General features: G+C 48.3%; 1 protein-coding gene across 1 annotated transcript in view; it reads left to right on the top strand.

Annotated features, from left to right (window-relative positions):
• Positions 1-21,750, top strand: part of RABL6 (RAB, member RAS oncogene family like 6) — a 34,179-nt gene extending 12,429 nt beyond the window's left edge. The window contains exons 8-15 of the mRNA XM_072352526.1: positions 2,387-2,490; positions 8,820-9,178; positions 11,357-11,519; positions 15,399-15,617; positions 16,072-16,414; positions 17,894-18,065; positions 19,027-19,076; positions 19,695-21,750. Of these exons, the coding sequence (XP_072208627.1) occupies positions 2,387-2,490; positions 8,820-9,178; positions 11,357-11,519; positions 15,399-15,617; positions 16,072-16,414; positions 17,894-18,065; positions 19,027-19,076; positions 19,695-19,898 (1,614 nt within the window). The 3' untranslated portion in view covers positions 19,899-21,750. The remainder of the gene's footprint in view (positions 1-2,386; positions 2,491-8,819; positions 9,179-11,356; positions 11,520-15,398; positions 15,618-16,071; positions 16,415-17,893; positions 18,066-19,026; positions 19,077-19,694) is intronic.
• The last annotated feature ends 3,017 nt before the right edge of the window (positions 21,751-24,767 follow it).

The following is a 24,767-nucleotide window of genomic DNA, read 5'->3' as shown; positions in this document are numbered from 1 at the left end:
ACTTTATATGTGAGATTTTCTGTTGTGGCTGATTGAGGATCCCAAATAGATTTTTTGTTTTCATAAGAATGTAGTTAACAGAATTAACAGATTACTGAGAGTCATTGTCCTAATTGTACCTGATCTGCTTGGATTCTATATCAAGCAGACCCAAGTCTCTGATTTATGTCGTAATTGAGCCATCTTGGCTTGGGTGGCACTGGGGATCATCCAGAACACAAGGTGTGTTTTGGATTGGTTTTAGTTCAGAGAGACTTGGCAGTTAGAGGCCTGGAAAGCAGTGCTGCTCCTGGTGCTTGGGTGCAAAGTGGGGCTAAAGAAGTGAGGTCCTGCCACGCACTAATGTGCACAGGATTTCATTGGCCTCAGTTGTCTTTTGAGGTTTGTGTGCTACCCGCCTGCTCTCCCTCAGTTCCCTGGGGGCAGAGGAGCTGCTGGGCTGCACGTGTGGCTCCGCTGTGTCCTTCATGGAGCCGGTGTTCAGCGCCCTGCTTTTGGGCTGCACAGCTCTGTGTTCAGCTTCCCCATGCATCTTTCATAAAGGAAGTGGTGGGTGAAATCCATACCCGCGGTACAGAGCAAGCTCCCCCTGGCAGCCTGGCCTCTTCAATTATTTATCAGCTCCTCTGCAGGGGATGGAGCCTCAGATCTGAGGACGTGGTTTAGCCCCGGGTACAGCCGGTGGCCTGCATGGTGTGCTAATGGGATCGGGTCAGCTGGGCCTTCAGAGCGCTGCAGAATTCTGCAGGCAGCTGAAATTGCCTTCTCCCAGAAAGCACTTCAAAGTGGCGTTCAGCCAAAGCCCTGGTCTGCAGTACATGCTTTATTCCCTTCTTTTGGGTCATTGCTAAAAATAAGCTGCTGCTGTAATATTTTAATGCCAGTACGGTAAAATAGGATTTATTTTTATGTGTTTGAAAGTCCACTATTAGTAATGAGTTTTTCTTGATTAAATCCAAGTTCTGAGTTTACTGCCATGAGGGGAAATAGAAATAAATAAAAGCTCAGGTGCATGTCTTATTGCGGAAGAACAAGGAAAGGCAAACCTGGCAAACCTCTTGTTTAATAAAAGCCATTATCAAAGTGCCTAAGGTAAGCATTGGGGAGCAGTGTCCTCTTTGACCGTCTATTCAGCTAATTTGATCAGCATTTCCTTCACTCATGTAGGAAAAAGAAGAGTTCAAGGAGCAGGAATCTTTCCTTTGTGTGGATCTTTTATTTATTTATTTATTTCTTGCTTGCAGTCTATGAATAATAAAAAAGGATGAAATTGTTACTTCTGAAATGTTGGATGCGGTCATTTAAAGTCACTGAGTCCAGATCAGTGCTTCTGTTTAGTGCAGCAGGTTTAAATCTATAGCATGTTTTGCTGAAACTTCCTTGTATAACACATTGAAGGGAATTCAGGTTAACCAATGGCTTTATAACTCTTTGTATGCATTTTAATTGAGCTCACGTTTCCATCTGCACAGTGCTTATGAATATGAAAAATGAGAAGAACCTGGTGCAGGAAAATGGATTAACACAATAACAAGGCATACAAATTAAGAACGTCAGTATCTACTAAGCAGTGAATTAAACGATCATGGACATGTTGAGGAAGGCCATGTCTTTCAGCAGATTAACATGTTTTGCAGTTATCAGTCCACACAAATCACCTGTCAGGGAGATGCTGGAGCTGCTGCTGCTGGAGGGATACCTATGCTGGCCCTGCAGCAGGAGGACAGGCAGCTCCTTGGGGCGGTGCAGCTGCTGGTGCTGCTGCCTTGCAGCTCCCTCTGGGCAGCTGCTGCAGGCCAGCCCTCCAGCTGGGAGTGCAGGCACCAGCTCAGCATAACACATGTGGTTAGTGATCTGTTCACGGTGCCTTTCAGGCTATCAGGAGGGTCGTGCCAGGGCCTCTTTACTGGCAGGTTGTGATCCCTCATCTGTCCCAGCAGTAGCAGAAAAATTATTGTGAGGTTTTGTACCAACTGAGTCCTTCTCACAGGAGGGCTTTTTTATTGCAAAGAGAAAAAAAAAGATCAGAATGAACTGATTGCACAACTGCTCTCCACAGGAGCTGATGCTACTAGTGATCCTGTTTCTGGAAATCACATATTACTGGTTGATGATGTGATTCTGTATGGCCATTGGAACAGATTGCTTTCATACAAGCTTTCATACAATCTGATTGTTTGGATTAACATGCTTTTTTTGCTACCGTTTCTGCTTTCTGTTGTACAGGAATATTTAAATTGAACACCATGAGATGGACCAAAGCTCCTGTTTAATTAATTGCTGTGGGTAGAGTGGAGACACCAGATCTTGGTGCACCCTGAGAGTGCACAGAGATCTGTTACGATGACCCTTCCTGCTCAGACCCGTCTTGTTTTCCTTTCTTTAGAGGGAGACGTTACTACGGCAGCTGGAGACAAATCAGCTGGATATTGATGCGACTTTGGAGGAACTGTCAGTGCAGCAAGAGACAGAAGATCAAAACTACGAACTGTATGTCACTGAGCAGTTTTTGTTTTGTTGCACTCGGTATCATATGAATGTTGTGCAGCCCCAGCTATGGCTTGTGGCCAGGCTGAGGTAGCCAGTGAGTGACATTTAGGGTTTCTTTGCAAGTTGTGAAACGTCACTTTAAGTGATGTCTCCCTGAATACAGCATGAAGAATGCACTTTGGGATCCCTGTCAAGGGGTCTGTTACCTGCAAGCTACAAGCATGTGGCCTATGGGAGGGCAGTGGAGGTGGAGCTGAGCAGTACACCTGGAAGCAGTACATGGTAATGGGGTTATAGATAAGTATGTTGTAGCCTCTGATGCTGAAAGGGGATATTTTCCATCTCTGTGGTGTTCAGCTTGCAAGTTGATTCCTTTCCTTCTAGCTGTGGCATTCCTGAGTATGGTGTGTCTTGTGAAAGGCAGCAACGGATAGCTACAACGTGGTTGTCTTTTGTTCCCTTTGAATACTTTTAATCTCCTCAGAGTATTTCTCGTTTGAAGCAGACACTAATTTCCTGCTGCCTGATCTTTGTTCAGTGCCTCATCTGCTTGCTGCTTGAAATGAGTGTTTGCCAGAGCTAGCCCTGGAAAGCTAGTGCATCTGTAGCACAGTGAACTGGAGCCTCTTCAGATTTGCATGTTGTTGGCGAATGGGTTCCATGAAGTCCTACTGCAAGGTCTTTATTTCACTAACGTGCAAGGCGAGTCAACCCCAGAATGGTTTGGAAGAAGATTCTTTACAGGCAGCATTCAGTGGAAGTAGGAATCAATGATTATGAAATATTCATGCACAGCCTTTTGACAAGCACTTTTTGACCAAGTTTCAAATTCTACAACCTTGGTCAGTGTGTTCCTTTGTGAGAGCACTGAAATTGCCCATATAAACACAAAGCGTTATTGTTTCCAGAGCAGTCGCCTCACTCCATTATTTAGGGAATGTAGTTATGTAATAACATAATTTACAGTGTGTCGGCATCCACAGTCCTAAGGCCAAGCAGGCCACATTGGTGCAGGCAATATGCACAGGTAACTAGCTGTACTATTGGGCTGCATAATTGGCTGAACATGGTGTAGGAAATATCTTGGCAATGATAGCTGTGAGGAGTTGCTAAAATATTAAAAGATAAAAATTTCCCAGGATTCTGGTTCAGTAGATGAAGTGATCTTTTGTATGCAATTGGCCAAATCCTGCTTTCACTTCAGCTACAGCAACGTCGTCTGCATACTCGGGCCAGTGTTCCTTACTTCCAGAAAGTAATGTGTGTTTTTTTTTTTAGAGAAATGTCTTTAAAATGTCTGTGGATGCTTCCTGTCATGAGGAGATTCTGAGATTTTGTCTGCATCCCAGCAAGAAATGAGAAGTGCTTCAGAGGCACACCAGCAATATCGGGCAGGGATCAGAACTTGCTGTTGGAGCAGGATTTCATGCTCTTTAATAGGGCTTGGGAACATCCTGATGTGTTGTACTTGTCACTGTGTTTAAAGCTCATGGATTGATACAGTGTAAGTTGTTGTCCCTTGGCAGATGGGAAAACCTAGTGCTGGTTGCTCAGGTTTAGACGGCACTTGCAAGAGGTGTCTGCAGGCCTGGGTGCTGCATCACCTGCTCTTAGGTGGTTCCTGCTGTCCTTGTGTTCTCTAGCTTACAGTGCCTTCAGTCAGGCAGTGGAACAAGGCAGGATGGCCATGCTGGGACAGCTCAGTTATTTCGTTCACCCCTGTGTCTGGCTGCTGGCAGAATGACTGGTGCTAAATTTGGATCAGTGAGAACAGAAGGAGCACAAGAGCTCTTCATCCTGCTGTGGCTGGGTACCTGAGGACAAAACGTCATTGCTCTAAATTGTGCATCCCAAAGAAAACACGAGGTGGCACACAACTCTGCCTCATCTGGCTTATGTAAGCAGTCCCTTGGCAGCTGCTGGCCAGGCTTTGCCTTTATAAGATGTGTTTGGAGGCTTCCAGCTCTTTCTTTGTGCCTGGTCTCTGCCTGCTGCACCTGTTGCTCTGATACGGTTTTGCATTTTCAGTGCTGCTAAGTCATGTCTCAGTCCTTCTTCAGTTGCAGAATTCTTATTAAGCAATTGCTTTTCTGACTGTTCTGAATTTGCTCAGTTTTCCCATGTTTAATTATGTCCATCTTACCTCATGTCGTAAGGAAAACTTTTAATGTATTGTGTCTGTTGGGTTACAGCATGCAGTCTCCCTCACTGAGTGGTACTCATGGAGCAGTGCTTTTAGGGCATGATGGACATTCTTTCTTCATCTCTTTTTCCAGAACCAATGTGCTTCCGTGCTCCTTTCCAAATATTATAGGAAGCAAATCTAATGTGTGGTTTTGATACGCTCAGATTATTTTGGTGCATTTTTCCACCTTTCATTATCAAAAGGCGGAATTTAATTTCAAGGAGTCAATTCTCTTTCAATTACCTCCCCCCACCTTGATGTTAGTACAAGTTACTCAATGCTTAAGTCTTTTTTCTTTTTTTTGATGAGAACTCTCATTTTCTTTGACAGTCACTTTTGAGGAAGCCAGAAACTTGTCATCTATCAACCACTATGTGACTGCTTGATTTGTAAGCATGTGAAGTCCATCCTTTTCACATGAATTGTTCGTTAGAAACAAATTGTCACATCATGAACTCTGTTGAAGAGCTCTTAAGCAAAGTCTTAGTCAGGCTTTGCAAAAATATATTCAGAGCAGTTGGTCTTCAGATTGTCTGAGATACTGTATGATGCTGGCTACAACTTCAGCAGCAGCAGAGTCCATTCCAGGTTTGCCACATATTAGAACTCCTAGACACTTTCTCAGTACTGCTGTACAGCTGGCATCAGCATTGCCAGGTCATCCTGGGTAGCCAGGTACTGCTGCCCAGGTAGGGAACGTGATAAATCAGTGACTGATTCTCTCGTCATTGATCTTGCTAGAGAAGTGGAAGACATGGGACATGTATGGACTGGTGTGGGGGGGCCATTGTCATGCTACGTCAGTTTTGTGTCGGATGGAAAACCTGAGGAGCAGCTTGGCAGAGATGGTCCCTCTGAGGCCAGGCAGCCAGTCCCAGCCCAGCTTCTGCTGATAGTGGATTGATTTCATGTCCAGGAGCATGGGCTCAAGGGGGTATCAGGTTCAGGAGGCCAAAACAAACAAGGAAATCTAGCCTTCTGTGCAATTACCCTAATGAAATTGATGTCACAAGGTCTGTTAATCCTCTTTTCACAATTAATAAAATAACCTGGAGTATTTCTTGCCACGTAAAATGCATTTGAAAAATTGATCACAGTGCATTAGAACCGGGAGCCAAAAGCTTCAGGCTGCTGCCATCTTCAATAGCAAATGAACACAACACTGATAATTTTAGGGCTGTGAAGATAATGAATCCTTTTATTCTTCTTAGGTTTGTTCTGTGCAAAGAGCAATTGCCACCTCAGGCCCTGATAAATTTTGGTTCCATCTTTAAAATTGCATAAAAGTCTCTTGTGAGCCGGCCCAGCACACACCGAGTTATCCAGTTCTGAGGATACGAACTTGTTATTTAGCCTGAAATTGAAGGATCAAAATGCAAACAAGTTGCCCATGTGGATGTGGACAGAAGCCCATCTGGGGTTACATGTCATGTTTGCTGTCTCTAAAACAAACAAATGTACCCAGGTCACAGCATGAGTTCATCTTGTGCATCAGCTGTCTATTAAACCTAATGTGAATGTGAAACTGCTTGTTTGGCAGTAAGATTCTGAGTCCTTTTACAAAGGCCTGCAAAAAAAAAAAAAAAAAAAAATAGTAGAAGGAGCAGAGTGGCCAGAATGTATAGAATGTGAGAAAAACAGGCACGTGGCAGGTTTGACCTGGTGTGTTCCTCAAACAGCCTCACTAATGCTTCAGGAGAGCGTGTGTAAAGCCAGAGAAAGCATTCATGCATTATGTAGTATTTTTCAAGTGTGGAGGATGCTTGGACACCTCCGCCCTGGAAATTACTGAGAGCTTGCTGGCAGCATTTTCACGTATGCTGTTTTTCCACCCACCTCTTCCAAGGAAGAAGATATGAATATGAAAGCTCAGCACAGCCTATGCAGCCAGCCCATGTTAAACCAGCAGCAGAGTATTCCTATTTCTCCAGCATCGTGGCACACTACACAGAGCTTGGTCCACGTGCATAGCTGGAAATGAGGAAGGTCACGTGAAGTGCACGTGCCAGAGCTCTCCTTGGTGCTGTGCTGAAGTAAGAGCCCGTGTCACGCTGTCCCCAGATAACCGCTTGTACCTTTCTGCTAAAAATAATGTGGTGTGTCTTATTCTTCTGCCCTTCGTTTAATGTAGATGAGGAAAGCATAGGAGCAGGTGCAGAAGGGAGCCAGCGTGTGTGCTGCTCTCCAGACTAGCTGAGCTGGCGGGGGAATGGCACTCTTTACACTTCAATCATGTAGGATTTTTACCCTCCAGCTCTTAAAATTTGTGTATTTCTTCAGGAGAAACAGGTGGTAGTCACAGCCCTCCCTCCTCCTGAAGCTGGCTACTTGCCCAGAACAAAGCAGGTTGTTTCCAAAATGGGCAGTAAGTCTTCAAATATCCTGATATTATGAAGTGTCCTGTGCTTCTTTGGTACCAGCTTTGAATATTCTTTGGTATTTAGGCTTTATCTAAACTCAACTGATTCTAGATGCTCTTCGTATGTAATTCGTATAGGATCTGGTCCCTTAGTCTTCAGTATACAGTTGTCTTTTCCTACCTGGGTCATCCAGCTGCCCTTCTGATCAACAGCTTGGGAGTTGTTCAGTTCTCTGTGTAACACTGGTGAGGTGGGTGCCCACAGAGCTGCCCTCAGCCAGAAAGCTCAGCCGGTGTGAGCAGAGCTGGCATTGGAATGCTGGATGAAGCTGTCTCAGGCCTTCCAGCCAGAATCTCTGTTGCTATAAACAGGAATAGGGATACATACAGATCAGCATGGATTAACTTTCCTTCACAGTTAGAAAGCAGGAGTCTTTAACCCTGAGCAAGGAGGAGGAATCAGTCCTACAAAGCGGAGCTGCCCAGCATCCCTGCCTTCAGTTTGCCAGTGCAGAACCCAGAGATAAGGGCTGGCAGAATTTAACCCTGGGTGCTTTTGGCGTAGATCTGCAGAGCTGCATAACTCTCTGCATGTGCAGAGACAAGTGTCTTGGAGAGCTTTTCAGGCCATAGCTGTTGGGTAGATTCAGAGCATTCACTTCATTGAGCAGGGCTGCGTTGCAGGTAACCTTGGCTTATTTTTACTTCACCACGGCTGCGGTGCGTAGCCTGCCCTGCAGGATGCTGAGTTGTGTGTGTTGTGACCCGTTTGCTTTGAATTCATTCCCATGAAGGTGTTGACTGAACTCTGTGCTGGCCAAGGTGGTGCTCAATATTGAAGAGTGGTCTCCATTCCAACAGCTGCATTGTCTGGAGCACAGCCGATGCAGTTGAACCCAGAGCTGTTGTGCACACGAGTTCATGGGGCTTAATGAAATGGGGTGAGACCGTGGCATTTGCTAGACTTTAGACACAATATACTTTGGCTATCCTTTTTGTATCTTTCACATGCGCTACATGTAGCAGATCTTATTTTGAGACCACTTATTAGTAAAAGCCTTTTTATTTCAAAAAGCTTGTGAAATGACTGCTAACCAAAAGGGCTGCAGCAGGATCTGGCTTGGTGTTGTTCAGAAGGACAGAGCATTTTGCCTTTCAGATAGTGCAGGCTTTAGTGCTCTCTGAGTCACGAATCCAGCCAGGACCGCAGCAGGTTTCTGAGTTTCTGCTGCATGGCTCCCTTGGCTCCCACGCACAGTGTGTGTGTGCAGGGAGAGACCACACTTATGTCTGCTTGTGAGGGTAATTGCAGTCAGCCCTCTGTGAGCTCTGTTCTTTGGACATTCAAGGATTCTCCTCACAAATCCATTATTGGCTGAAATAAGAGGTTTTTATAGTGTTCAGATTTTCCTGAATGCTTTGATCTCTTCTGCAGAATATGGAAATGTGCCAGCCCTGAAGCACTTATTCCCTTAGAGACGTACGTCCAAGAACTGACATAAAGTTGAGTTTCAAGCCCTGGCACACTGTTACAATCTGTCTGTCCAGGGAGCTCCCAGCAGTGCTGCAAATGCTGATTTCATCCTGCAGCACAAGGCAGGTTGGGGTTCTCCACACCTCAGTGTAAGCAGTGTGAGTTTAGCTCACGTGAGTGGACCATACTGAGCACAGCCCAGGGGGTCACAGGCCCATACCCTCCAGCTCAGCACGCAGTCAAAGCAGTGCAGCACTATACGCTGGGCATGTTTTCCTACTGATTATATTTGCATTTTCTCTTCCCTGCAGATTCCTTGAAATGATGGAAGCCCGAAGTCGAGGGCACACATCGCCACTGACAACTAATGGGCAAAGCCCTTCCTCTGGCTCCCAGTCACCCATAGTACCTCCGAGCTCCACATCAACGGGCAGCTCCAGCCCTGGCACCCCGCAGCCTCCACAGCCACCTTCCACAAGCTCCACCATCTCTCCTGAACCCCCCTCATCCTTCTCACCAGTGCCTGCACCTGAGGCCCAGTCACCACACGCGCCTCCGCCAGCTGCTGCTTCCCCTGCCCCTCCTTCCGCAGCCCTGCCGCCAAAGCGCAGCATCATCTCACGGCTCTTTGGGACATCTCCTGCACCAGACCCCTCTCCTCCCCAGCCAGGTGGGTCTGGACACGTGTTTCTGTTTTCCTTTTTGTGTTGTTTTTTATAAATCCTTGTGAGAGGCTGGGCAGACAGGTCACCAACAAATCTTTGTTCTGTGTGTGTGCAGCGTGTCCAGTAAAGCTGCATGCTTGCTCTCTTCTTTTGTCCCAGTTGGTGTTTTGGTTTGTCTCTGTGCTGACTTGGACAGGGATGTGTCCATCCAGCTGGCTGGGAGCTGTAGTGTGCTCCCTGAGGGAGGCACGTGGGGGACACTAAGAAAATAACTGTCATCTGTTCAGTGGGAGCACACGTGCCTCTGGAAAAGCAAGAAAAATCATTAGAGAAGCTATTTGAAGTGCTGTCTTCACAAAAGTCTCACAGCTCAAAGGGGCTCCTGTTTGTTAGCAGAGAATAGCAGAGTGCTAGTTTTAAAGGTTATTCAACCATAAATGATCACGTAAGTCCAGGCTCTGTAACGGATTCCCCTCTGGGGAAATAAACTCCTTCAGAGATGTTCTGAGGAGGAGGGCAGCATGTCTTCACTTCTTCCATAACGCCAGTGAACAATGGAGCAGAGCGGCGCATCGTTCAATCTGAACCTCAGCTGGATGAAGTTGCAGGGCAGAGGCATTGAGGGGTTTGTTGCATTCATTCTCACTGATCTGCACCTTAATTTGTCTGTCATATTCACTTTGTTTGTGAAACCAGCTGGAGCTGCAGAGCTGGCACTGCCTAAAAATCATAAGCGTGACATGGTTTGAATCACCCTTTGGAAATACCTTCCCTCTCAAACTGACGATCCTCGGAGCTCACAGTACTCTTGAAACATCAGCAGAAAGAAAGGAGGGAGTGCTGGGAAGGGGGACTTGGGGCTTCAGATGTTGAAATCTTTGAACTCTTTCACTTTTAGGCATATACACAATTTTCTGCTTCCTGGGTCTGTTACCAGGTATGACACAGTACTCTCATTTTGGTTGATCTGTGATTCTTCCTTCCAGAAACAAACAGTAAAAGAGAGAAAATATTAGAAATCCTTCATCAACAAAAAAGCTTTGGTCGTATTGCTGAGTATGAAAAAAAAGAGCAATTGCCACGAGTGTCACAACTTTGGGTTTTTTGTGGTTTTGGATTTTTTTTTAATCAGTTACCAGGCTCAAGATGTTCAGGTTTGTAGCCTGCAGCCCCAGGATCTCAAGATCACTTTCTAGGAGGGCTGCAAAAGGCAGCAAGGAGAAACTGATCAGTCGTTCGGGTTTATACAGTGTGCCAAGGGTTTGCGTCTCTACTGGAACATGCCTCAGGACTTGCTAATTGGAAAGCAGCTGAAAATCACTGCCACAAACATTTTCTATGGGAGCTGTGTTATATTTTTTGTGATGCCTTGCAGCAGTAGTTCTTTTAGCTGTGTTTTTTTCTTACACTGAAGTTACGCTGTAATGTTCGCAATAGTTCTACTCTATGCAGAAGTAACTGAAAGCTGGGCTAGTAGGGCAAAATCTATATTCGTAGTGAAAGCTTGCTCACCCGAAAGAAAATAGCCTAGATGTGAACCGAAGTCCAGGCTGGAGAAAAAGGCTTAACATCATAAATTCTACAGAGGTTAATCTCTTCAGGCTTCCAGTATTCATCCTGATACCTTGACGGGCAAGGATGTCTCTACAAATAACCTATATTAAAGTGAGTCTCTATTTGCAGTAGGTCTTGAGCACTTGGTTACGCAAGACACCTGAAAGCACAGTGTGAATGATTCTGCCTTTCACAGATACAGTTGAAAAAGCAAGAGGAAGTGAATGAGTGAACTGAACAGTCTAGAAAGGGTGGAAGAATATTGAAAGGATATCACATCGAAGTGATGCTCACAGCATAGGTATAAAAATCTGGTTGTGGTCTGGTCAGTCAGTGCCAGCATTCACTGCAGAGCAGAAAGAGGCACCGTGCTCAAGGGCTTTTCAGACTCGTTCGGGGGCCTGAGCTTTGTAAACCACAGTGGCTACGTGTGGTCTGTGAGTGCCATCCTGTGAGGTTCTGGGCTGGCTTCAGTATCCTGCTATATGGCTTTCCTCTTCCTTTGCTGTGTAGATGAGGTGGCTGTTATCTGTGTGCTGAAGATGCCTTGAGCAGGATAGATCTGTAAAAAGCCAATTTCTGTTCCATTTGTGGTGAGCTGTGTTTTACAACTGCTGTTGCTAATGCAGATGCTGCTGCTGCTACTCCTCCCCATCCTGCAGCCGCTGCAAAAGTACAGAGCGTGGAGGACTTTGTTCCCGATGACAGCCTGGATCACAGCTTTTTGGAAGACTCAGCCCCGCAGAAGGACAAGGGGAAACCACAGACAAAGCACCGTGTTGATAGTGAAAGGTAAGGGAAGGAGGATGGAAGGAAGGTGAGAGGGGGGAGCACTATGATGCACAGTCTGAGGAATTGCTCAGGCCTTGCCAACCTGTTGCAACTGTTCAGAAAGCGACTGCAGAGCAATTAGTTCTCCCGTACATTTCTTCTGCTGACTCCTCTTTAATGATACACTGCTATTTCCCACTGCTATTGGGAATCCAAGGAACGGCAGCAGAAGCTCATTACCACCTTCTTGGTTTTGCAGTCTTCCTTTTGCGCTCAGTGTTGAACATTTAACGTTAGTTTGCTTTGTGCCAGGAAGACATTTCTTTTCTCACCAAGTACGATGAAACATTTGAGGTACTTTCCCCCTAGAATGCAATGCACTTTGCAGTGTTACTGTGTTTTACCTTATGAATACCGTGCCACTGCCCAAAGAACAGACGTGTTCCTTCATGGCCTCTGCAGCCATTTTAGAAATGTAACTGCTGGGATCCCTCTGTGGTTCAGTTGGAAGGATGTATGGAGATGATTGTGCTCTTCCGGAAATATCTTCGTGTGCTTGCTTGCAGATCCCAGAAAATCTGAGGGAGAGGCTTTCTTTTTCTATGTCTACTTCTAATGTCCCTTCCCAGCATTCTCAGAATGGCAGAGCTGGGATTATGTTCTTTAGTTTTCTTTCTTTTTTTTTTTTTTTTTCCTGACTTTGATGTTTTTTTTATCAAAAAAAAAAAACCCAAGAGATTGTGGTATATTGAGCTGCTCAGACAAGAGGATGTGCAGTGAGGCCATCTGAAAGCATGCTGTCATTTGAGAGGTGACCTAAGTGTCCTCACAGGCTCTTCATCCATCTGCTTGGAGCAGTCCACGCCGATTGTCTCTTGTCATCACCACTGCATTAACCAGGGGAGTAATTAAACACTGATACAGCTTGTCTGTGAATGTTGTGGATTCTGCATCTTCTGACAGCTTTGTCATGATTCAGTGTTCTTTAGTTCAACCACAGCAACTTGAAATCAGTGCTGTATGCAAGGCTCAATGCCTGTCTAATGCAGGTCAGCCTGAATCATCATCCCTTGTGGCAGCAGAATGCATGGATGGTTTTTAAAAAGAAAAGAGAAAGGAAGGAAAAGGTAGTAGTTGCTGGAAGTGTGCTGGCCTATGGCTGGGTTATTCTTCCGTGTTTAACAAAGAGATGTCAGGAGACCCAACCTACCTGGGGTTTGCTTGGCATGGAGCTCTTAGAGCTCTTTAGCTGCCGTTCTGGCTGTGGGAAGAATTCCCTAAATCAGTTCCGTTACTCGCTGAATAGGAAGACAGTTAATTTATTCCAGTTTGCTGTTTCAGACCTCACTGTGCTGCTCTTTATCCTGGTGCCCAGGGCAGTGTGCATGTGTCTATGCCAGAGAAGCCAGCCTGGCTCCAGGCTCCCCCGGTCCCTGCTGCTGGCCCAGGCTGCCCACCTCTGTGTATGGGCTGCAGGTGTCTTACTGGAAGTGGGCTTATGCTGAAGCTAACAGGATTCTTGTTGAGTTTTCGCCATGACACTAGACATCTATCATAAGCATTGGTTAGATTTCCACATCCTTCTATCTGAAAGGCTTCTAACTGGTTCTTCGCTTTATTACCTGTGTTATTTATATAGTGGTATGCAGCTATGCTAGATGAAGAAAGGGAACCTGAAGGCATTGTTTGATGCACACTAGAAGACTTCCATCTCCTAGAATGTAGCCGTGCAGGCTCACCTTGTGCCATGTGATTCCTTCAGCTTCTCTGCTTTATTAGAGTTTGGGTTTTTCCTCTTTCCCTAGCCCCAAAAACTGATGTGGCAAGAGGATTCTGCTGGCTCCTGGTGGGGCTGGCTCCCTTGGCTGTTCGGCAGGGCTGGCAGCATAATGTCAAGCCAGGACTGAGAGTGTACGCTCAGACTGCAGCAGGATTTGTTCCACCATCAGGAGCTGTTCAGTGCACACGGCAGAGGGTTACTCTGAGGAAACCCCGCTGTGCTCTTTGGTCAGTACCTCGTGAGCACAGTTGTTTCTGGTGGGTACCTGTGCCTGCAAACACGTTGGCTCAACACTAACGCAGGCTTGGCAGCGTGTCGAGTGTTGGCAAGAGTGCTGCAATGTGCTTGTTGCTGCATGCTCTGAATTCCTTCCAGCTGGAATTTCAGGACCAGGAGCTGATACTAATTTTGCATTGTCAGAGCTTGTTTATACTGCAGCAGTGATTTTTCCTGATGTATATTGACCTCTTTGCTTTGCTTTTAAACTGTCATTCAGCGATCTGAGAAGAAGTCAGAGAGGGAAGTGGTGCATTCACTGCAAAGAGAGCTGACCCACTTTGTGTGTGTGCGCCTGTATTACACACTTGGATGTTTTCTTTAGACTGGGAATGCCTTAGAGGCTGTAAGTCTAATGTGTGTGATGGCAGGACGGTGGCAATAGCAGCACTCTAAAGAGTTCCCGTGCTTAGCAGACAGTAAGATGGTGAAGAAATGCAGTGTCAAGATGATATGCTGCCATTTTTTTTTCTAGGATGCAACTCCATTTTCTTTTCAGCACAATTCAAGAGGAAGCACTTCACATCTCTCAGAAATCCCTCACTTTTAATCCCTCCAGCCAGTGCGGCACTTGGAGGCTGCTTTGGGCCACAGTTTTCCTCTCCTTTGTGTGGGTCAGGCTCTTCTGGCTCAGTATGAGAGCAGCAGTGTTCATTATGAAGGGGCTCTTGAGCAGCCTGCTCCTGCCAAGCTGGAAGCTGAGCTCTGAGTCCTGAGAGCAGAGGAGTCTTTCAGGATTCCACATGGAAGGCAGCAGGGAATAGATGTTACTCCTGCTCTAACTCAGACAAGTATTAATTGTAGTGGCTCTTAATGTACTATGCCAATCCTGATAAGCGTAGTGTCCGTTACGACACAAATGCTCCACTGGCTGTTGGCAAATGTATTAATTCCTTGACTTGTAAAGCAGCAATTAGCTATAAGAGCCACAGTGAGTTGTGCAGTCAGCTGCACCAGGCTACCTGCTAGGAACACAGCTTCCTTCCAGGTTAAGGATTGCAGATTTTGGTGGTTCCTTTTGTGCCTCTCAGACCTAATCTGTCCCAAGCTATTGTCTTTTTTTTTTGTCTTTGCCTAAGAATGAGTGCTGTGTTTGTGCAGTCTGCATTGCCTGCACTGAGTCGTTAAAGGACTGTGGGTATGATACATGGCAGGTTACCAGGAAGCAACCCAATGTCTGCCGCAGAGAAAGGAATTGGGGAAAGTAACTCAAAGGTTCATGAGGCCATGAAAAATGTGTATCCCTGACATGAGCAAGTCCATCAGAAGGTATTAAGGTTGTTGAGTCCTGCAGAAATGCAGACAAGGATCCTTCAGAGGGTAATTTCAGCTGTGAAGCTCTCTATATCTAAAGATCACTCTGAAGGCACAACTGTGTTACATTCATGGAGCCTGACAGACTCTTAGCTCGAAAAGTGTGTCCTTAGGTTAATTCAATTTGGGGAATGTTAAAGCACAGTTATGGTGCCTGAGTAGCTTCCTGCTGCAGGGAGCACTGGAGAAACAGAAATAATTCTAAGATACTAATGACTGCAAATGAATCCCTGCAGAAGTGGCAGTATATGATCAGGCTTAATTACAGGATGAGGAGATCAAGGCAGACAGTTCCCACTCCTTAATTGTCTCATCCTTGCATGTTGGACCAGAGATGTTGTGGTAGAGGCCCTGCTGGAAACACGGGCGGCTCTGCAGCAGGGAGACCAGTGGTGTGGCTGCCCTACATGGTGGGAAGGTGAGCCTGAAGTTGGCCCTAAATGCCTGGTGAGCGGCACTCTGCTTTCAAGGGGAGGTATGTCTGTCCTAGCGTGTCTAAGGGTGTTGTCTAATCACTGTCTACTTTGCAGTGATGGAGAGACACCTGGGGGGAACCCCATGGTGGCGGGTTTCCAAGACGACCTTGACCTGGATGACAAAATCCCCAGCAGAGCTGTGCTGTCAACAGAGCGGGTGCCCAGCAAGAATGTTACCCTGTCCAGTGAGGAGGAAGAGGAGGAAGAGGCTAAGGACTCTAGAGTCACACTCATACCTGATGAGAGCATTGACACAGAACGTGAAAAAAAAAGGTATGAGGCACAGCCTAAAAGCTGCTGAAGGTCTGTGTGTAGCAGTGTGAGGAGGACAGAGGAGTCAGATCTTGCAATGGAAGTCATTTTTCACACCCTGTGCTGGAGAACAGTGAATGGAATCGTGTTCTCTACATCCTGTATCCTGTGGGTAATGTGGTTGGGTTTGGCCAACTGATGTGGGCACCTGTGCACCAGCATCCTCAGGAATGCAAAAACTTTCAGCCTTTGACTTACTGCTGGAAATTCTGAGTGGTTTCCATTTGAACACACACACGCTTCCCCAGGATGAGCTATGTCTCTTACATCTCCTGCTGAGATGCACATTGAAGCCCTTGAGGCAAGTTCAGCTATTAATTGGTCACTGTGCTCCGTTTCACACAGTTGCAGAGTGCGGATGGGATGTGCGCAGGCTCTGACAACCTTTTTCTTTTGGTTATTTTTTCCTCTCCAGGTCTTCCAGAAATTCTGTGAAACCACAAAGTGAAGCAGTTCTGACCAAAACAACCGACCTGAAGCCTCATGACAGTTTACCTCCACATTCTGGGTCTGAAAGGAACAGCAGCAGCAAGCTCGGTGCTAGTCTGCCAGGTGCTGCTGCCACCCCAGCAGTCCAGGCCCCAAAGACCACTTCCCAAAGCAAAGGACCTGCTCTTAAACAGAAAGTGGTCAAAGAGGAAAAGCCTGAGGAGTCTGACAGTGATCAAGAGGGACCAATAGCTACTCAAATGCTCTCATTTGTTATGGATGACCCAGACTTTGAAAGTGAGGAATCTGACAGCCAGAGGAAGAAAATGGTAAATAGCATGAGTGTATCGCTGTGCACTGCTGCAGAGCTGAGCCTGAAGTGTTGAGGCATCTCAGTGAGCAGGGCTTTCATCTGCTCTTCTGGTATCTCAGCAGCAGTCACAGCAAGTCAGGTGCTAAGCAACCTGAAGAGGCTGGTTTAAGCACAAGCCCACTAGTGCTGTGATTGTTGAAGCCGTGTGGCAGCAAGGTTTGTGCCTGCAGACTTCAATGTGCTGTTTGTTCTCAGTGAATTCAGAGTGTTCATTCGTAGGAACTTGCTGCTGTGCATCTTTGTAACCCTGATTTCAGTGATCCACACTCGTAACCAGCAGAATAATCTCTGTAGAAACTGCAGATCGTTATTTGTGGTGAACAGTTGCTGCTCAGATGTACTTCCAGTGTCTAGGTCAGCTATTGTTCAAGAGTGTTTTATATGTTTGCCTCATTTCAGAAACCTGCAGGAGGATGGTTGTCCCAGTTTCTCTGACCTTGGCTGTGTGTCATGCTGTTGTTTATTAAGTAGTTTTCCATTCATTTAGCGTTTCGGTACCTGCGTTTCCTGGCACCTGAATATAAAAGCAGTGGTATTTGGAGAGAGTTTACCTTTTGTAACTGATGGTAATGATGATGAGAAATGAGGTTTGTGAGGGAACCAGCTGATGCAGCAGTGTCAGGGAAATGCCCCACCACTTATGAGTGCTTTTCAAGTACGAGGTTTACTGGTCAGGTAAAGCAGTAGAACACCATCGTTTGGCAGGAGGAGAGAGATGTTGCCTAAATCAGCAGCAGAGTGAGATCTGCATGGTCAGAATGGTATAAAGAAAAAGAGGTTAACAAATTCTGAAGAGGATCAGTTGGCGCATAGAGATTATTAAACTTCATTTCCATTCCCATTGTGCAGAGAGACAGGGGATTTTTGGGGGATAGCCAGTCTCTGCAGCATCCTGTTTTTAGCCCACATTAAAGGGGAAAATGTGCACTGGGAGCACATTCCCTTTTGAGTTGATGAAGGGATTTATTCTGCAAACGCAGGCTGCTTTCTTGGCCCTGCTGCATGTTGCCTCTGCTGTGCTGGACCTCACAGAGCTGTGCAGGAGAGGTTTTGTCTGTCAGATCTGGAAGCATTTTCAGCTTGTTAGATTTGATTTTCCCCAAAAAAGAGGTGCCTCTCCAGGGCAATTAAAGCCTGTTGCTGTTGAGCTAAAACAGTTGAAGGTCTCATTTAATTGCTTTACATCAGGAATTTGATTTTGGTACCATGGATGTCGAGTCATCCAAGTGTGATTTCCAGGACCAATGCTACTTAGCTGTTTTACCATAGTGAGAAATACAGAGCACTTATAGTACTGTGGTCATTGATTTCCAGCTAACAGCAGCTCAGTTCAGCTACCATTTCCTTCCTCCTTCCTCACCTGCTGCCAGCTAATATCTCCATATAGTGGTTGTTTATAGATCTTGGTTGGACACTTTGCCTTTGTTGTCTCTAGGATGAATTCCCTGTCCGGGAAGATCTCTCTGAAATATCTGATGATGATACCTCATTGGCAAAGCCACCACAGCCTGTGAAATCAACAGTCCACTCCTTTAAACTGAAAAATGACTCGGACCTCTTTGGTTTGGGTTTGGAAGAAGCCGGTCCCAAGGAGAGCAGCGAAGAAGGTAAAGGTCACCCCTGCTTCCCCTCTTGCCAATCTCATTTGTCAGGCACCAGTTTTTTTCCAGAATGGTTCCAGGGTGTAAGCAAACCAATTTGCACTAAATGAAACACCCTGTAAGTTCATGCAGTGCCCTGTGTGAGCCTTTAATGTGGTTTAACACAGCATAAAGAACTTTCTTTTAGTTTTTCCCCTTGGGGGTTAGGGGAACTTGGCTCATCTGTGGCATCAGCCATATATTACTTCTGTCCCAGCTGGAAGCAGGCTCACATCTTTCACCAGCTGCTTCTTGAGGCTTCCTGCTTAGGTTTGCATGCGTGGGAACATCAGTTTGAGTGTGTGAGTATCCAGTACCGCAGTGTGAAATATAGTGCGGTTACAAAGCATCCCGTGTGACAGCCAAGCAGATACTCTCCCATTCAAGGAGTCTTTGTGCAAACTCAGTGGAAGTTCAGCAATCACAGCAGCAGCTGAGCCGTCAGCCACAGCCATCTGGGACTAACACTGAGACAGCGATGGACTCTGGGGCTCATTCAGTGCATTGAAAGTAGCTGCTGCTGTAGAGCATGGCTGCAGCACGGGTGCTTTGGCTGTTGTACAATGAACACCTGGGTCAGTTTTTGTAACACAAATAATACAGACAGCATAATACTTAAAATTAATCTGGATCTATATGGTTAAATGAGAGCCTGTTGCTCAGAGGGCGGTGAGACCCTGGCACTGCTGCCCAGAGCTGCGGGTGCCCCAGACCATAGATGGGCCCTGGGCAGCCTGAGATGGGGGGCAGCCAGCCCAGGGCAGGGATGGGGCTGGGGGCTGTGAGGGCCCTTCAACCCAATCATCCCGTGATTCTATGAATACCTTTGAATGTGGCTTCAGGACAGCATTTTGTTCTGAGGAACAGAGGCAGGGCAGAATTGCATGACTTGCTGTTTAAATGGCATTTTTTCTGTTTGTTTGAACAGATAAACATGCTTCTAAGGAGAAAAAGAAGAAAAAGAAGAAAAGCAAAGAGGTACTATATAATTAATCAGAGCTGATGAGCTGTATTGTCTGGCAGACAGGGAGCAGGGTGGCTGCCCACAGTGTGTTCTGTGCTCCTGGTGCACTGCCTTCCATTCTGGCTTCCTGCAGCCAGAGCTGTGCTTCGCAGGGTCTGCGGACTGTTAACCACTTTTTCAGCCTAAAAGTAAACTTTCAGAACAACTGAGTTTTGAGAATGTCTGAGATTGGGAAGTGTGGGATTGAACAGAGCCGTGCATGTCTCCTGAGTGGAATCTGATGAGAGCAGCGTGGCTTTTTCCAGGCAGAGGGAGGTCCCAGACGGAGCTAATCTCAGAGACAGCAAGGAAGTCTGTAGGAGGCATCTTCTTTGACATTTCTTCTTGTCCGGTGCAGTGTATTGTTGGGCACAAACTGCCTGACAGACCATTGCTATGTGGAAACCAGATGGTCTTTCCTCTCTTCTGTCCAAACTTGCAGGGGGGTCTTCTGGAATTGGTGCCCAGCCAGCCTCAGTGGTGCATGCTTCTCCCTCTGTACGGTTCCTGTCAGAGCCAGGTTTCGGGGCGGTCTGTGCTGGGTTACTGGCAAGCTCAGAGCATTTATTAATGAACATTTTCTCGTTCTGCAGGAAGAGGAGAAGTCTGTGAAGAAGAAGAGTAAACACAAGAAGGTCAAAGAGAAAGAGGAGAGCAAAGAGGAGAAAGACAAAAAGAAAAAGAAGAAGAGGAGCAAGGAGAAGAACAGTGAGATTGATGAACTGGAGGCTTTCCTTGGAGGAGGAGGAGCCAGCATGAGCAAGCCACGAGGAGGTGGGGACTATGAGGAGCTGTAGGCTGCCCACATTTACACGCAGCGGACTCTTCTATCATGGCTGTCCTCATCTTTTTGTACGAGTCACACCAGGATGGGTGCAGATGTGTAAAGCTTTTTGCCGTATGTTCACTCAAAACAAAGCTGGCAGAACAAAAGCTTTACATCTGCATTGCTGTGCTGGTGGGTTCATTACACAGAGAAAATCCAGCTGAGATGTGTGTGAGTAAGGGGAAGGTTCAGAGCGTGGTTCTCAGGCCCACTTCCAGGCTGTGATTTCTCCTTCCAGAGATGCCCCTTCGGGTTGCTGGCAGGGTGTAGGAGGTGAAGGGGACCTCTTCCATCTCCACCCCTGCTGTATGCCACTCCTGCACACCTGAAGCTCCTGTCTTAGTAAGAGGAGTACAACAAACCATGCTGCATGAACGCATCGTGCTCGCCTGTCTCAAGTCTTTAACTTTTTATCCTTCCTATTTTTAATGAGAAAGGTGGTATTGGCCATTGCTCCAGTCAGCAGTTGATGCTTTAAATCGAGCAGATCATGTTATGGTACAGCAGCTGCAGGACCAGAGTGAAAGAGAGTGTGTGTGATTTTGGAGTCCTTCGAAAGGGACCTTTCTGCACAGCAGCTTAATTAGCACTCACTGGTGCTGCTGGTGGAATTCATGAAACCCCATTGATTTCCGTGGCCCCAGTGTCTCAGACACTACATGTAAGCTGCTATGCAGTCTGGGAAAACAATGCAAAGCGCAAAGCAAACCTGAAAAAGAGAGAGGAAAAAATCAGTGCTTTTCTGCATTTCCCACCCTCGAATTTGCATACAGTAGAATCCCCTCCTTTCAGTACCTCTCAGGGACATGACTCTCATGGAAATGAAGATACCCAGAGCTTCAGGACCGTCTTCAGACCAGCGTTAGCATGGCAAGGCATTTGCTTCTCAGGCATTTTACAGTCATGCTTTAAAGCACCGGCTGCCTCTCTGCACTGAGAGGGACAGCAGCTGTAGCTCTGACAGCCTTTCCCAGTCCAGCCAGTCGGTACTGCAGAGCCCCCAGTGTGCTGCCCTTCCCTGCCCCGAGCAGAGAGCCTCCTCCTACCCCACGAGCTGGGGAAGCCATTTGATTTTTTGCTTTGAACATAGACCCATGGGTTAGTGCCTCCTCAGTAACATCAGTTGCAGCTGGGTGGGCGCAGCAGAGCAGCCTTTCGTGCTTCTGCATCTCAGCAAGCTGCCGCTGTGTTTGATGGAGCTTGTTGGTTCTCCACATCCCCTTCTCTTTTGGTTCTGCTGTCCCTTCTGCAGCTCCCTGCACGTGCTGTGTTACATCACCTTGTTGCACCCAGGTTGATTTGAGGTTTGGTTTTGTTCTCCCTCTCCCATTTTTGTTGTAAACCGTCAACCATGATATCCAAGTGGGGATTTCCTGCTGCATCCCCATAAGGCAAGGCATTCTTCTGATTCCTCGTCCTCTTCAGAGCTGTTCAGAGTAGCAGGCAATTTGTGGCTCTGGTTCCCCCCAAACTGCACTTGTAGCTATTTCCTTACAAAAATAACTGGGCTTTTCTGCATGGGCAGTATGTTGTTCAGGTCGGTTTCCCTTTAGCACTTGCTAATTCTCTGAGCATTACTGCATCTCTTGTGACACTGTAGGGAAGTGGCATGGGACAGTTCAACCTTTGTGCACGTGGGGAGGAATGTTGGCGGGGATGCCGCCATTCTGTGGCCTCACCTGGGAGAAGGCGGGCAGGCGTCGGGGCTTCAGCTGCCTGCGTTCCTGAAAGCGCTTCTGTTCTGTAAAGGTTTGGGGTCATGTTCCATTCTGCATCGAAGAATCTGGTACAATCCATTCTGACTATAAAGCTCTGTTGTACAACTGCCTCTGTGCATCATCTTCTCCGCTGCACGTGTGTCTGCCTGGGCTCGTGAGCTGCGTGTCCCTCTGGGTCTGTTTCACAGGGCAGTTCTGTTGCGTTCTCACACGTGGATGAAATGGGTGATGAATTAAAAATCACTGAGAGAAAATGGAACTGAAAAACCAGCAGCTTTTCCCCAAAATGGAGGTCTGTCCTGGGGGAGCTGCTGTTGCACACGTTGTTATGGACGAGTGCAGCTCAGGGGTCAGCAGAAGGCAGCGCAGGCACCGTGTTCCTCTTGGCACAGGTTTCTCTCTCACCTGGGCCGGGTTTGATGGCCAGCAGGAGCCTCTGCTCCCTGCAGCTCGGGCTCATTGTCAGCACAGGGAGCTGAGACAACACCAGGCAAAGATGAGTCACTCGCTGTGTTCAAAACCCTCTTTTAAAAGAGAAGCAGAGGCGGGAGCTCTCTTTATTTACAGCAGAGCCCGGGGAGGGGATGTGGCATGTCTTGGCTTTGCCATCCCTCCCCCAGAAGTGGGTAAAGTGGGAGAGTGGAAAGGAATGGGAGCAAAAAGGCACTTCTCAGGTTTGCTCTTCCCCCTTCTTCAGGAAATGCTGAACTGGAAACAGCAGTGAGACCCAGTGAGTGAAGGGAGAAAGGAACAGACCTTGTCTGAGTTGGTCTCACCCATCCCCTGCCTTTGGAATAAGCTAAATATAAGAAGTGTGTGTACGTGCCTGTCACTGCGGGGAAGCTTCTGCAGGATCACACTGGTAAATATAGTTCCTCTGAGACCCCTGGAGGTAGCAATGCATTTGCTTTGGGGTTTATTTAAAAAAAAGCAACAAAATGAGACCTTGAGGCTGAAGAGCTGCACGTGCAGCTTGATGCTGGCTGGAGCTGCATGTCGTACAGTGTCTCGGTACTGAGGGGAGGGAGAAGTGCAAATCCATCGCTGCATCTGCAGCTGCTGTCGCTGTTGGCAGTCCCTGTGTGTGACTTGATGTTATGATGGGAACAAAGTGAAGTCGTACTCAGAGCAGGCAGGCAGCCCTGTGTGTGTGTGTGTGTGTGTGTGTGTGTGTGTGTGTGTCTGTGGGCTCTGCAGCCTGCCCTGTGTGCCTGCACCACCGCAGCCTGTGCTGGCTGGAGCCCACAGTTCACCTGCAGCCATGCGGCCTCAGCTGTGACTGCTCCCTGTGCATGCACTGAACCCTGCAGAGTCCTGGTTCAAGGCAGCATGCCTGCGTTGTCCTGATGGCCTGAGTCGTAGCACAGGTGGCCAGCCCTGCTTGCTAAAGCTCTCGCTGGTGTTTAATCTGTTGGTGGCTGTCACAGACCTCATCCCTGCGAGAGAACCAGGCTGCTTAGCCCTGCTGCTGAGCAGACGGACTGGCTCTCAATACCTCAATACTCTCAGTACCCAACCTGTGCCTTGCTCCACCTCCTTGCCAAAACACCAGGTAGGAAAATAGCACAAGGGCAGACAGGCTGTTCCTGGCAGTTCCCAGCCTGCAGACCAGCTCTGCTCCCGGCATCCTTGCAGGAAACTACTTCTGCCTCCAGGCTGAGGAGCTGTCTAACAATTGCTGTCCACTTTTATTCTTGGCCAGCTTATGCTCACTCGTTCCTGTGCCAGTGCTGCTGCCCCAGCCCTGCGTGCAGTGCTATGTGAGCTGTCCTTGCTGTGCTAGCAGCCGGCCTTGGCACCGCTTCCACTTTGAGTTCATCTTTTTGATGCTGTGCCAGTCCAGATGAGGTCGTGCCAGGGCTCGTGCTTAATGCTGCCCATGTAATACACCTCCTGCAGCATCCCGGGGTGCTGCCTTGTTCACAGCCGTGCTTTGCTGCAGGTGGCTCTTCGTCATTCCCCGGGAGTTTTGAAGAGGGCCAAGTGCAAGGAGTGCGCGATGCTGCACTTCAGGGCGCTCAGCTGCGCCCTACTTCTCTTGTTCCTCTAAGGCCGTAAGATTTTCCCTTGCCTTGCCCAGCCGGGCTGGGGGTTTTGCTTCCTTCCCCCGGCAATGAGCGCGCAGTGGTTATTGAAACTCAGGTTCTCCCTGCAGGGGGGCACTGTGCCCCGCCAGCCCCGGCTGCTCGGTGCCCTCCGCACTGCCCCTTCTGGGGAACTCCCGCAGTGGGATGGGCTGAGGGACCAGCCGTAACCTAGCGACAGCCTCATCGTGCTGTAATGTAATTAACCCAGAGTTGGCTCCATGCGCTGCTTAAAAGACACCGGCACACGTGGAAGAGCCCGTTTAACTTGCGGTTCTGCCTCCAGCGCCGTCCTCCCGCACCGCAGGCTGCGGATGTGCGACCGGCATAGAAAGTGCGCGGAGCTGCGCTCAGCCCTTCCCAGGGCGGCTGCTGAGCGCCGAGCAGAGAGAGACCTCCGGAGGAACACGGGCCCCGAAAGGTGCAGAGGAGCGGCAGGAGCAGAACGCAGCCCCAGATGCTTTTCTCTTCGGTCCCACCCGGCAGCGCCACGGCCTCGGCCGCCGGGGAACGGATGCGTTGAAATAAAGGCAGCGGTTGGGGGTGAGCCCGGCGGGGACTCGGCTGCCGCACGGACCCCGCAGCAGCGCCGGGCGCTCCGCACGAAGCTGATCGCGGAGCTTCTGCCGTGTGAGGCGGACACGTCCCCCCCCCCCCCCCGCTGGAGCCGTTGTGCCCCGCGACCCCGTACCGTCACCCCGCCGCACGATCGTGCTGACAGCGGCTGCGGCCCCGGGTCGCGCTCACGGCTCCGCCGCTTCCCGTCGCCGCCTCCCCCCGAGCGCTGCCCGCTCATCCCGCGGCCGTGCGGTGCCGCTGCCACGGGCGGTCCCGAACCCGCGGGGGCGGTTCCCGCCGTCCCGTCCCGGGGCCGCGAGGGCAGCTCTGGGGGCGGCTCAGCCCCGCCGCGACACGCTCCGGGTTTCGTCCGTCCGCTTGGCCGCAGGACCCGGAGCCGGGACGGATCCCGCATCGTTTGGGCCGCATCCGCGGATTTCGCTCCGCTTCGTGCCCGGCTCCGGCCGCTCAGCGCGGAGT

This window comes from Excalfactoria chinensis, chromosome 18 (assembly GCF_039878825.1).
Source record: "Excalfactoria chinensis isolate bCotChi1 chromosome 18, bCotChi1.hap2, whole genome shotgun sequence".
In the NCBI taxonomy this organism is placed as follows: Eukaryota; Metazoa; Chordata; class Aves; order Galliformes; family Phasianidae; genus Excalfactoria; species Excalfactoria chinensis.
This window is presented reverse-complemented; position numbering and strand designations above follow the sequence as displayed.